This window comes from Penaeus monodon, chromosome 26 (assembly GCF_015228065.2).
Source record: "Penaeus monodon isolate SGIC_2016 chromosome 26, NSTDA_Pmon_1, whole genome shotgun sequence".
Lineage (NCBI taxonomy): Eukaryota > Metazoa > Arthropoda > Malacostraca > Decapoda > Penaeidae > Penaeus > Penaeus monodon.
In genome coordinates, this window is record NC_051411.1 from 4,251,721 (window position 1) to 4,265,710 (window position 13,990).

Here is a 13,990-nt window from a genome sequence, read left to right on the forward strand (position 1 = left end):
TGTAAAAGTTTTTTTTTTGGTTTAGTATTAAATTTAAAAACCCCCATTTTTTGGTAAAGAAAAAATTTTTTTTAAAGTTTAAAATCATTAAAATTTAAATTTAAATAATGAATCACCTTTTTTATAAAAATCTGCTTTTAAACAAATTACTTGTAATCGGTTTTCAGCACTGAAAAGGGGAATTTTAAACTGATTCTTTATTGCAGATGTTTGCATAATTTATAACATTCTCAGCACATAAGGCTGAAATTTTGACATAGTTTTAATAACATAATATGTCATGTGCATATATCACATTTAAATATATGTTATAATCCAATGTTTTTAGCATGGACTGATATTTTTTTTCAAAGTATTCTTTCCTGTGATTTGAATAAATCTAATTATTAATTTACTTGTTCATTCTGGTTGGACAATAATCTTATATTTGGAGTTTTGTAATAAAAAGAGCTTCGTTTTCCAAATACAATGAACAAGATTAAATAATCAAATGAATGATGAGAAAGTGATTTATTTAGCGAACCGAATAACTTAGGACTAACTACAATAAAAAAAAACGAAATATAGTTAAGATATTTATTATGATTATTTACATGTATTCCGCTTTTGGCATTGAGACAGCAAATGAACCATGTAAAAACTTAGTGTGTTATCCCATTACAATGGGTTTGAAAACACATGCGAGGACACCATAGCTGTTGCGAAAAAAAAAATATAGGTAATATACAGATCCACAGTTGTTAGCTCGTGGTATTGTTGAGAAGGTCTGTGTTTGGGTTGCAGGTTATAGCCCTGACTTCTTTCATTAGTTTTACTGTTTACTGTTATGAGTCTTTGATGCTTTTCTTCTCCTTCTCTCTCTCTCTCTCTTTCTCTTTCTCTTTTTTTTTTTTGTTTTTCCCCGCCTCCACATCTTTTTCTTTGTTTTTCTCTCTCGTTTTTTTTTCCTGTCTACATCTTTTTTACTGGTTTATTTACCATCTCGTCAAAATCTGTCTCATCTTCATTCGCCTTTCAAAAAAAAAAAAATCTTCAAAAATCACCAAACAACTTATTATTAATACCTGGTATATCTCCATGTCATTTTGCGAACCGAAACATCTGGATATCATTCAATATATCAACATCAACCATTAATAGCACCCTCTATAATCAATTGCACCTATCTAACCATCTCACCCATCAAGCAACATTGCAAGAACTATCAAAAAAAAAAAAACACGATTCTTTCAACTTTCATTGATCTTACAAGAATCAGAGGCTATAAAATTTAACACGAACACAGACCCTATGGAGTGAATGATAAAAAAAAAATCTATAATATGTATCTTCTTATTCTTATATATATCTTTTCTTTAAAAAAAAAATCCACGAAACAATTATATATCTTTTTGATTATATCTTTAGTAAAAAATCTTAAATATACACGATGGTTTTGTCAGATAGATAGGAATCGGTTTATGATGGACAGACAATGACGTCGATTTTTTTTTATTGTTAATCACGTCAATGTTAAATTTATTTTCCATATATTCCGTTCCTGTATACCTGATTCATATGGCAACACATATATCGGACTAAGTCAGTATTCACACTAATGAAATGGATGGAATTCTATATACGTATAAAGAGAAATTATATATAAAAAAAAAATGAAACCAAGGGGAAGATGCGAGAGAATAAATGATAAAATTGGTAGGGAGGGTGTCAGAAAATAATGAGATAATTATAATGAAAAACAAGAATTAGTCAGTACATAAATTGGTCTCAACTTGCTAATGTATTTTCCTTATTTCTTCAGTACAACAACTTGTGCGAGGGTTTACAAAAACATTTTATATAAGGAAATGTTATGATTTTTTCCCCTTTCCCTCAATACCTATATTTGATTTAGGTTAAAAGGGCATACAAGCTCGAGATGCATTCATGGCAAGAAGCTCACTTAAAAAAATATTTATATGTATCTCTCTCTATATATAAAAAAACAACACTGAACCGCAAAGCAAATTATTTCATATATATCTCCTTCAGCACCATTTTCTGCAGTGTAAGATGGCCCACTGAGCCATTTTGTTTTGTCTTAAACTTAATATTTATATCGTCTCTTGGATTCTGCAAGGTCCAACATTAGAAAGAAAAAAGGATTTATAGAAACTATTTTGGGTCCTTTTTATTCACAGAACGTCGATCTATTTTTCTTTTTTTTTCATTGTCCGTTTTCTTCAGTTTCAAATCGATGAAATCACTTTTCTGCGGCGTAAAAAATTATCCTTTGTCTGAAAAACGTAGTACCTTTTAAAAGTTCCTTTGTAAAACTTAGAAAAGATCCACCGATTGTCACTGTCACTTATCATATATATATTTATATATCTTTAAGTACACCAAATATATATTTTTTCCACATACATCAGCATGTAAGGATATTTCATGTCTTACACAGCACACACGGATACATCAAATTTAGACAAGAAAAGTATTCATAATAATCATAAAAAAAAAACTTACATAAAGCGTATCCCAAAACATGTGTCGCACATAAAAAAAATCATAACCGACAAAGAGCCATTTTGAATAGCATAATAAAAACGCGCCAAAAACAAAAGACAAAACGAAAGCGACGTTTTCTCGCTCCCTCGGCAGCACACGCACGCGGCGTCACAACTCCTTCCCTCAGCAAACTCCACGACATTCCTCAAAAGAAGGGAATCTGTGTTGCTAGTCCAGTCTTCTGTAACAGCATTTTACGACTCGGCCATCCACTATCGCCATTGTATACGGGGGTCGTAAGGACGAGATTCCTTTGAAGACCCCCCCATTTCCCCTTGTATACTGGCATCGACTAATGGACCGCGTCTCGAGAGCAAACCTTTTGAATCCTGTAGTATAACTCGCAGTAGTTATATAACAGGACAGAGCTGTAGCATGTTAGAGACACATATTTACATAAAGCTGCAAGTGAACATTACTGACGAATCAAGCCTATTTGCAATATTATAACAGCATCTGTGTTAATGAGTATGAGCACGTATATATATATATATATATATATATATATATATATATATATATATATATAATATATATATATATATATATTAATATATATATAATATATATATATATATTTAAGGACACATGGCTGAGAGTTATGGCATGCGACTTGGAAGTCAAAAGTCTGGTGACGTGAGGACCGGCGGCACCGACGGGGCCGCAGCAGTCGGCAGCCCCGCGACCGACGGCCCAGCCGAGACGCCCGAGGAATGCTGTGGAGGCTGCGGCGCGCGGCGGCTCAAAGGTACTCCGAGTCCTCCTCGAGGGTCGGCTGACGTCAGATGCCCTTGGCCTCCTTGTTCCTGCGGCGCCTGAGCCAGCCGGCCAGGCGGGAGTCCTTGTACATGCTCTGGGACCGTGTTGACTTCTTCGCTGTCGGGGGCCTCGTTGGCGGGCGCCGCGGCGGCCGGGGGGGCAGCGCGCCTTGCTGTTGTTGGCCTCGCCGCGGGCCTCGCGCGCCTCGCGGTTGTCGTACTCCACCTCGTACTTCTCGCGGTAGTGCCTTGGCTTCCAGGGGGCCAGCAGCGAGAAGGAGCGCGACACCTTCTTGGTCTGGCGGTTGACGCCGCGCTCGCTCGGCACCTCCTCGGGACGCGCGCCGCACCGGGATGTCGGCGACGGCCGTGGCGTGCAGGTACACGGACCGGTTGGAGCCCGTGGACACGCGCGAGGCCTTGGACGCGCGGGACGCGTGCGAGCCGCCGTGGCTGTCCACTTCGCTCTCGCTGCTCTGCAGGGAGCTGCCGGCCGACCCCGCGACCCCCGAGGGCGGCGACACGCCCCGGGGCCCGCTCGTGGCCCTCTTGCCCTTGCCCGCGTTCCGGTGGGCGGACCGCGACGACCGGTTGGGGAGGCTGCGGTAGTCAGGCACGCTGGGCCCGCGCCGACGCCGTGGCTGCTCTCGATGTCAGTGTCGCCGAAGTAGCGGTGTTTGAAGCTGGTCGTGCGGGCCACCCCGGGGCGGGGCGCCTCCGAGGACGCCGAGGACTCTGCCGAGTACTTGCGCGCCGGGTTTGGGCGCTGCACTGTCGAGAAGCCGCTATTGTCCCCCTGGCGAGCGTCCTTCTTGGCGCGCAGCTCCGCGCGGTTGAGCGTCGAGCTCTCCCACTGCGGCGGCGCGGCTGGACCCGCCGCCTCCTCGTCGCGCTCGCGGTTGAACCACAGCGGTTGGCCCTGCAAGAGGATGGCGTCAGGGGGGTTACATCTCCGGTCCAGCTTACCTGTTATACCACAACCGCACTACACCTGTTATCATCACCATTAGTACTGTAACGGGCATATGTGGGCCTGTGTGTGTGCGTGAGAATGTGCCTATGTCAGGTTTCCTTGTCGTTGTGGTGGGCGCTCACGCCTCAGCTCGCGTGCCTACAGCGTTCTAGACAAGCCACTAATACTCAGCCACTACTAACTGGCCCCGCGAGGTTAGCGTGCCACTCCGAGAAGCTGAAAAAAATGAAAGAAAAGAGAGACTGGGCAAGCACCGGAAGCGAAAGCATCATGTACGAGTTTGTGGGAGGAACATTTGTCTGAGATCCAAGCAGTGAAGTGCTGCGTCCAATCACGAAGGGAAAGCTTAAAAGAAAAAGAAAGAGGCATGTGATGTGATCCTGGAAAAGCAAATCAAAGTCAAGGCCGCAGAAGACGGAAGAAAGCGCAGGGGCGGGGAGAGTGGTAAAGCCAAGAGCGTGTGTGTGAGAGGAAGAGCAGGGAATGAGGGCGTGAGGGCGTGAGGGTGTGAGGACGCGAGGCAGCGTGGGTGTAGTAAGGAAGGGCAGGTGGGCGAAGAGACTCACTTCACGGCGGATCTTGGAGGCTCGCACACTGGGACGTCGCGGGCGGTGGGAACTGCGGGAGGAGGCGCGGGAGGAGGCCCTGGACGACATCCGCGAGGACCCGATGCGAGACGAGCCAGGACCCGGGGGTGCCGCCCGGGTCGCCCCCCGCCCCCCGCCCCCCCGCAGCCCCAGAAACGCCCACGGCCACGCACGCTTCTTCTTTGCTGGCTTCTTCTTTGCGGGAGTCTGGAGGAACGTGGTGCTGTGTTAGCGGTCAGGGCGCAAGGAGGAACGAGGGAGAGGGACGCACCGACGCCACATGTCAGGAAAGTGTCCTTCGGGGCCACGGATCCTCCTGCACGCGCTTTTAGGGATTCCAGGTATCCGAGGAATATCAAAATCCAGGGGACAAACTTCCCAGGGACTAATATCCGAGGGACAAATATCCAAGGGAAAGCGATTCCAAAACAAATCCTCGAGAACAGAGCATGACTGAGCAAAATAAAGCACTGACTGCTTGTACTTCATAATGATTTTGATTATTGAACAATGCAATATAATCTTTAAATCAAAAGGATATTAACCCATGACATAATTACAGTATTGGATCTTACTGCAAAAAAGAAAAATTCATATATTTTTTTTCTAAGTTACCATCAGCTGTTTAACTGTCTCCGATGGTACTGGACATACTAGGGAATGGGAAATGCGTAAAGTCCTAAGGAAGGTCTATGACATAAGTATTTTCAAATGAAATCCAAGAATCATAGGACGATAGAAACTGATCTCACGTGTGTGTGTGTGTGGTGTGTGTGTGTGTGGGGTGTGTGTGTTTTGTGTGGTGTGTTGTGTGTGTGGTGTGTGTGTGTGTGTGTGTGTGTGTGTGTGTGTGTGTGTGTGTGTGTGGTGTGTGTTCCTACGTTCTACGCTTTGCACTGTAAGTCTCCATTCTCCATCATAACAAAAAGCTCATTAGTTCTGAGTCTCGGATACCTGAAATCCATTTTCTTTTTCTCTCTCTTTTTTCTTTATATAAGGATCACGTGACCTCTACATTGGTGAGCCCGACATGCGGTTAGCCATAGTCATCATGCGGTCATGCACAGGGTTGGAAACAGGACAGAAAGGGGGGTAGGGGGGAGGGAGGGGAAATGGAGGGGATGGGTGGGGGGTGTCATTACATTACAGAAAGGGGGGATTGTAATTTTAAAATGACTTTAGAATACTCTGACTGATCCTTATGTTTTTGTAAATAATGAATTATAAATATAAGAAAAAGTATATCATATTCACCATATATTTCTTTTTTTTCTCAAGATATATGATATATGATAGATAAATGAATCATATAGAGTGATGAGAAGGAAAGACAGATTATGAAGAGCTGTAAGTACCAACGCAGATGGTACAGTGACTACGGTACTATAATAAGGTACCAAAGTTGAGTTTATATTGTACCTCCAACAGACTGACTGATACCATAAATTTAACTAAATCTTCATAATTATATATTACTTTTTTCAACGAAATATAATTAAAAAAACTGGAAAATCAATGACATATAACATTAATGACATGAAAAGTATAATTAACCTTATATTAAAGAATGCAGGACTTGAATCTTAATATGACATTTGACTTATAATTAAATCAGTAAAAGTATATCTTTCTAATTACCTTTTTATTCAGTTTTTACATTGTTTATTCAATTATTTTATTCACCCTAACGCAGCAGCGGATCAAAATTAACGGCAATTATCGTTATAAAAATAATCAGAATTATAATATTGTTAACAATGATAATAATGATAATATTGAAAGTAACAATGATATCAACAACGAAAATAAAAATGATGATCACAACAACAACAACAACAACAATAATAACATTGGTAATTATATCATCACCATCATTTATGTATTTTTAATGATTACTATATTTGTTTAATTTTGTTTGTTTGTATCAATATTTTTCCTTTCTTTGGATCCGCCACTGCCGTACCGTGTACTTACCTTAAAAAAAAAAAAAAAAAAAAAAAAAAAAAAAAAAAAAAAAAAAAAAAAAATATAATATTATATATATATATATATATATATATATATATATATATATATTATATATATATATATTATATATATATTGTTATAAGACTACTTCACTATATTTTCCCACTTTCTTCATAAAACCAATTCTTGTCAATCATTTTTATTTTTTTTCCAAAGATAAAAAACTATAAAACAAAATAACGTGAAGATTTTTAAGATGTTAATTTCACTAAAAGACAAAATAATCTCTATCCACTCTTCTTCCCTTTTGCTTTTCATTCTTTTCTCTTCCTTTCTATCTATCTCTATTCCGTTCTCCTTCCTCTTCTCTTATTCTTTTATCTGTTTCCCCTCCTATCCTTCTTTCCTCCCCTCTGTCTCTCTCTTCTCCCTCTCTCTTCCCTCCATTCTATCTTTCTCATCTTTTCCTCTTTCTTTCCTCTCTTCTCTATTCTGTATGTCTCTTCTACCACCTATTCCCCTTTCTCCCTCTCTCTCCCCTCATTCCTCTTCTCGATTCCATCTTTCTCCCCTTTCTATCTTTCTTCTCTCACTCCTCCCCTTTCTCTCCCGTCTCTTCACCTTCTTTCTTCTCCTCCTTTTCTCTCTCCTCTCCTCTCCCTTCTCTCCTCTCTCTCTTCTCTACTCTCCCCTCTCTCTTCCCTCTCTCCCCTCTTTCTTTGCTTTCTCCTTCCTTTCTCTCCCTATCCCCCCCTCCCTTCTCCCTTCTCTCCATTCCTCCCTTCTCCCCTCTTTCTCATTCTCCTCCCTCACTCTCTCCCTACCTCCCTCCTCTCACTCCCTATCTCTCTCCATCCCCCAATTCTCCCCTCTCTCCGCTCTTCATCCCTTTCCCTCCCCTCTTCCCTTCCCTCCCTCTCCCTTCTTCCGCCCCTTCTCCCTCCCTCCCTCCCTTCCCTTCCCTTTCCTTCCCTTCCCTTCCCTTCCCTTCCCCTCTTTCCCTCCCTCTCTCCTCCCTTCCCTCCCTCCCTCTTTCCCTCCCTGTCCCTTCCCCCACACACCCTCCCTGTCCCTTCCCCTCTCTCTTCTCACCTGATTCTTGGCCTTATCCGGCTGGCGTTCGGCGGGGGGTGGGCTGCGGGGCGGGGGTTTTCTTGCTCGTCTTCACTGTCTTTGTTCCTTGTTCCGGTGTCTTTGTCTTGCCTGGTTTGTTGCGTCCATCGCTCATCAGGACGGAAAAGAACTTCTTCCTCTGCCTCAGGATCTTCTCTTGCTTCTCTTCGTCCTGTTGGTGAGGGGAGGGGGTTAGAGAGGGGTTAGATAGGGGTGAGGAGGGGTGGGGAAGGGTGGGGAGGGGTGGGGAGGGGTGGGGAGGGGTGGGGAAGGAGGTGGGGAGGCGTGGGGAGGGGTGAGGAGGGGTGAGGAGGGGTAGACGGACGGACGCACGCACGCATTCGATCAGTCACTCATTTACTCTCTTACTCACTCATTCATTCGTTCGCTCGTTCGTTCGTCCATTCATTAATTAATTCATTCATTCACTCACTCTCATTCTCTCTCTCTCTCTCTCTCTCTCTCCCTCTCTCTCTCTCTCTCTCTCTCTCTCTCTCTCTCTCTCTCTCTCTCTCTCTCTCTCTCTCTCTCTTCTCTCACACACACACAATGAATCATTGGTTATATCGATACTGATTTATCTCAAAGTTCTTACATCTATCTAAATTATATTTACATCTATCGCTATACTTACAACTATATGTATATCCATATCTACACCTATATCTATTTCTATATTAATATCTATACCTATATCTGTCTGTCTATATGTATGTATGCATGTATATGTATGTCTATGTCTGTATCTGTCTCCCTGTCCGTCTATCTATCATTCTATCTGCTTATCAGGCTGTGTGTGTGTGTGTGCGTGTGTGTGTGTGTGTGCGTGTGTGTGTGTGTGTGTGTGTGTGTGTGTGTGTGTGTGTGTTTTTGGATGTGTGTGTGTGTGTGTGTGTGTGTGTGTGTGTGTGTGTGTGTGTGTGTGTGTGTGTGTGTGTGTGTGTGTTGTTGTTGTCTGTGTGTGTGTGTGTTGTGTGTGTGTGTGTTTGTCTTGTCTGTCTGTCGTTTGTCTGTCATCTGTCTGTCATGTCTTGTCATTGTCGTCAGTCAGTCAGTCAGTCAGTCAGTCAGTCAGTCAGTCAGTCAGTCAGTCAGTCAGTCAGTCATCAGTCAGTCAGTCAGTCAGTCTGTCTGTCTGTTCGTCTTGTCCATCCATCCGTCTGTCTCTGTCCCTATACTTGTTTCGTGGATTTGAATGATGATCTATTTTTCCATCTTTCCATGCTTCTAACCCCTCCCCCTCCCCCTCCCCCGCCCGCCGCCCTTACCTCCGTGTGCGGCATGAGCTCCGCGGGCGGCTGGTCCTCGGGCGCGGGCGGGTCGTAGAGCGGGCCGCTGCGGTACTTGTCGCTGAGACTCCTCCCGGGCCTGCCGTCGGGCGAGCCTCGTTCGTCGTTCTCGTCGTCGTAGTCGCCATCGGGGTGCTGGTCGTCGTGGCGGCGCTCGTCCGGAGACTCGTCGTAGGCCGCCAGGTCGTCGCGGGAACGGGAGCGCGCGGCCTCGCGGTTGCGGTTGTCGCGGGAGTCTCGGGAGTCCTTGGAGTCGCGGCGCTTCGTCCCGTAGCCGTTGTGGGCGTCCACGGACACCTCCCTCGTCTTGGTCTCGCGGACGTCCCTGCTGCTGTGGCGCCCTGCCGCGGCGTCGTGTCCAGCCGCTCGCGCGACCGGTCCAGCTGCTCGCGAGATCGGTCCAGCCGCTCGCGCGAACGGGCCAGTTTGCTCGCGGGACTTGCTCAGCTGCTCGCGCGACCGGTTCAGCTGCTCGCGGGAGCCCCGCCGGTCCCTGAGGGAGGTGGTGTCCTCCAGGACGTCGGGCAGGCCTCGGCGAGGGCGGCTGTCCTCCCGCACCTCCTTCTGCTCGCTGCGGTGGTACTCCTCGCGCTGCGCTCGCTCGTGGCGGGGCTCGTCCTTGGCGTCGTCCGTCCGTCGCTCGTCGCGCGGCGACGGACGGTCGTCGGACGAGGAGCCGCGGAACTCGGTGAACTTGGCCAGCGGGTCGACGTCGGGCTCGTCCTGCGGGCGCGGGTCGTAGAAGAACTTGATCTTGATTCGCTTCTTCTTCTTCTCTTTCTTCTCCTCCTTCTGCTTCGAGGCCTTCGCCGCGCGCTCCTTCTCCAAGTTGTTTTTCCTGTTCCTCTCCATCGTGGGCGGATCTTTGCGCTGCTCTCGGGGGCGGGACGAAGTGCCCTCCCTGTGGGCACGTGTGGGCGTGGTCTCCCTGTGTCCGCGCGTGGGCGTCGCCTCCCGATGTCCGCGCGTGGGCGTTGTTTCCCTGTGGCCCCGGGTCGGGGTCTGCTCCCTGTGCCCCCTCGTGGGCGTCGGCTCGCGGATGGCGTGGTTCTTCTCGCGCGGGGGCTTCTGCGGCCGCGGCAGGCTGTCCTTGTGCGGCTGCGAGTGGGCGCGCTCGGTCACGGTCTCAGAGCGGCGCGAGCGGTGGTTGGTGGTGCGCGTCACGGACGTGGACTGCGACTGGTTGGACACCACGAGCGACTTCTTGCCGGTGTCCTCCATGACGAGGCTGAGGGCGTCCACCTCGTCGATGGTGAGGGGCATCATCTCCTCCGGCCGGTAGGGGATGACGCCGCTCTCCTTGATCCCGATGCGGCCGTTCCTCGCCTCCTCCTCTCCTCCTCCTCCTCCTGCAGCTTCTCCCGCTGCATCACCTGGTCGCGGATTCTGGCCAGCGGGTCGACCGTGCGCCGCCGGTGCTCGGCCTCGGAGTCCGACGTGTCCGAGAGCAGCGGGACGACGTTCCGGCGCGGCTGGCGGGTCTGCGGCCTCCGGAGCGGCGGCGAGGGCGAGCGGTCCGTGCGCCCGAAGCCGTGATTCACCTGCCGCACCAGCGTCGCCGACGTCAGGTTGTTGTGGATGTTGCCGCCCCTCTGGTGGTGCTTCGAGCTCGGGTAATGGTCCGGCTCCCGCTCGTAATGGTAGTTCTGGTGGTGCTTCTGCTCGTTCTTGATGTGCTGCGTCTTCACCTGGTACTGCTTCTGCTGCGACTGGTGCTGCCGCGTCGGCGAGGGAGAGGAGCTCTTGTGCGTCTTGCGGGACCTCGACGGCGCCTTCGGCAGGGCGTCCGTCTGAACGCCGACAGACGACATGTTGATGTTGTTGTTGGATTGTTCTTTGTATTCCTCCAGGAGGTCCTCGGAGCTGAGCATGCGCGCCGGCATGATGTCCTCGTGCAGGAGCCGCTTGAGGTTATCCTCCGGCACCTGGTAGCTCTCGTAGGCGTCGTCGTCCTCCTGGTAGTGGTTCTTTGGGTTGGCGTCGCGGAAGTGGTCCTCGTACTGGTCCCTGGTACGGCCGGTGGTCGTCGTCCGTGATGATGATCTTGGCCGAGTACTCGCGCTCCTGACGGGCGTTGCGGTAGTTCCTCTCGGCGTCGCGCACGTCCTTCTTGTTGACTTGAGCATAGACGGGGGCGTCCCTGGGCGGGGAGTCGCGCGGGGGGGAGGCGCGGGGCGGCAGCTCCCGGGTGGGCGAGAGGCGCCGCACCGTCTGCACGGTGGCCATCGGGAGGCTGCCGGTGTAGCTGAAGGGCTGGTTGTTGTTGTGGTTGCGGAAGCGGTCGGGCTCGAGCGTCCCGCGCGGCTGACGTCCGTCTCGGGCTCCAGCAGGACGTTGGTGTGCCGCGTCCCGTCCGACTCCGCGTTGAACTTCTTGATGATGTTCCCGACCTTGTTCTTGTAGGGCTTGGGCCGCGACATGTCGTCGTCGCTGTCGGAGAACGTGGTGCTCGGCAGGTGACCCACTGACTTGAAGCCTTGCAGCCGCCCGCCGCCCACCTGGCTGTGCTCGGTCAGGTTGTCCACGGACTTGTAGCCGGCGCTCTGTGCTCGGTTCAGCTTGGCGCCGTGCTCATCACGGTCGTAGAAGGCGTCGACCGACTTGTAGCCGATGACCGGGTCCTGGTCGCGCCCCGCTAGGTGCTGGTACTTGTACGACTGGGGCCTCGTTGTTGTCGTAGTAGACGGCGTTGAGGTCGGGCACGGACTTGTGGCCGGCCAGGGGGTGCGGGCGGCGCGCCAGCGGGGGCGAGTCCAGTCGGAGTCCGGCAGGTGGTCGGCCGAGCGGTGGCGGTGCGCGAGCGGGCCGCCGTTGGGCAGGGGGGAGGGGGCCGGGTGCGCGGCGCGGTTCACGTCGCCCTTGACGCGGCGGTTGATGGGGTTGGCGGTGCGCGCGGGGGGCAGCGTGCGCGGGCGCCCTCGCGGCTCGCCGTTCAGCACGTTGGTGTTTCTTGGGCCCGGCGTTGTTGCGCACGTTGTTCACGATGACGTTGTTATAGTGGTGGTGCGCGAAGTTCTTGTTGTTCTTGTGCTTGGGGCGGTCGAGCGAGCGCGTGTTGTGGGCGAGGGCGGCGCCGGCCGTGTCGCAGTTGACGTGGTCCAGCAGCTTGACGAGGTCCTCCGCCTGCTGCTCCAGCTCGCGCGAACGACAGGTTCACGGCTCGCGGTGCACGGCCGCGCAGTGCGCCCACTCGTCCTCCTGCGGCGCGCGCACCAGATTGTTCTTGATCTGCTGCTGCTTCTGGCCGCGTGGGATGTGCTTCACGCCCACGTCCTTGTTGAAGGACACGCGCTTGTCCGAGCGCTCTGACTTGAGTGACTCCGTGCGGACCACACGGGCGTGGTTGCGAGGCTCGGGCGGGCCAGCGGCCGCACCATGGGCATCGTGATGGGTGCCCTCACTCGCGCCCGCGCCTCGTACGCCCACGCCCCATATCACGACGGGGACACACTGCGGCGACACATCCACGGTCCGGCTGCGTCGGCTGGGGCGGTCGCGGCTCGGGCGTCCGTCAGGCCAGGCGTCCTGCAAGAAATAAATGCCGATTAGACACGTCATGAGCGCGCAGGAGGGCAGTCCTCCCGGGCCCGATTCCCTGAGTCGAAACCGGTCCCAGACGCGTCATCGGCGTGGGCGGCGCCCCTCGTGTAGGCCGACGCCCGAGGGCTGGGTGTTGGCGGCGCCGGCGCTGCCGTCCACAAGGGCGGCGGCGCAGAACACCTTTTTACGGAGGCTGGAATGCGTGCCCGGTTTACTAATTGCTCTAAGCCGTGTTTCTGAATAATAGTCTCCTAAAATGTGCCTCTGGAATACTAATTACCCCCAAATTTCTCTATAGAATACTGGAATACTTGCCCTCATGCCACACACACGCAGGTCCGCTGTGAAGAAGAGGCTGGACGGACTCGCTCTTTCACGCGGACTAAGCGTTTCATTACAACGCCCTGCTACTGGCATCCGACCTGGTGAGCGGACATCACGTTTCAAGAAGTAATTTCGGTCTGTCGTATTTCTTCTCATTAAACCCTTTTCTGATATCATTCCTATTCTATTGCTTGCTTCTCTTTCCCATTGTTTTCCATGTTTCTCAACGTCAAGTTGACGTATATGAGTAAATAAATAGATAGACACATAGATAAATCAAAAAAAGGAAATGAATAATTACATAAAAAAGAACACACACACACACACACACACACACACACACACACACACACACACACACACACACACACACACACACACACACACACACACACATATATACACAGACGTAGCATATCGCTGTCATCACATTAGGCCGGAGATGCGAGAAAGGTGGAGTAAAACACTTTGTTATGACACGTAATTATACGGAAGGGAAGCGTCACTGTCAAACCACGGAGACTATTATTTTTTTTTTCTTGAGGGGCCCTTCTCTGTATCCCCCTCCCCCTCCCTGCCTCCTTACTCTCTTCTCCTCTCCCCTTTCTCCTCCCCTTCCCTTTCCATCCCTCTCGTCTCTCTCCCTTCACTCACTCCCCCTCTCCCTCCCTTCACTCACTCCCCCTCACTCACTCCCTGCCCAGCTGCATTCCTCCCTCCCCACCCTCCCTGCCCTCCCCTACCTCTTCTCCCTCCCCCCCTCCCCTTTTGTTCTCCACCCTAGATGACAAGCATGAACTAACCGAGGAAGGCTGCCAATTTCGCAATATTATCTTTTGGTATGTTATATAATATATATAATATATATATAATATATATATATATATATAT

The 13,990-nt window shown here is 49.8% G+C and overlaps 2 protein-coding genes and 1 pseudogene across 2 annotated transcripts in view; all 3 read right to left on the minus strand.

Annotated features, from left to right (window-relative positions):
* Nucleotides 1–13,990, minus strand: part of LOC119589863 (zinc finger CCCH domain-containing protein 13-like) — a 159,462-nt gene that overhangs the window by 6,952 nt on the left and 138,520 nt on the right.
* On the minus strand, nt 2,840–5,421 carry LOC119589546 (serine/arginine repetitive matrix protein 1-like). The gene is given in 5 exon segments (XM_037938147.1): nt 2,840–2,915; nt 3,134–3,618; nt 3,620–3,946; nt 4,006–4,224; nt 4,845–5,421. Coding segments are annotated over 5 exon segments (1,197 nt in total). The 5' UTR covers nt 4,935–5,421.
* Nucleotides 5,094–12,618, minus strand: LOC119589547 (annotated as a pseudogene).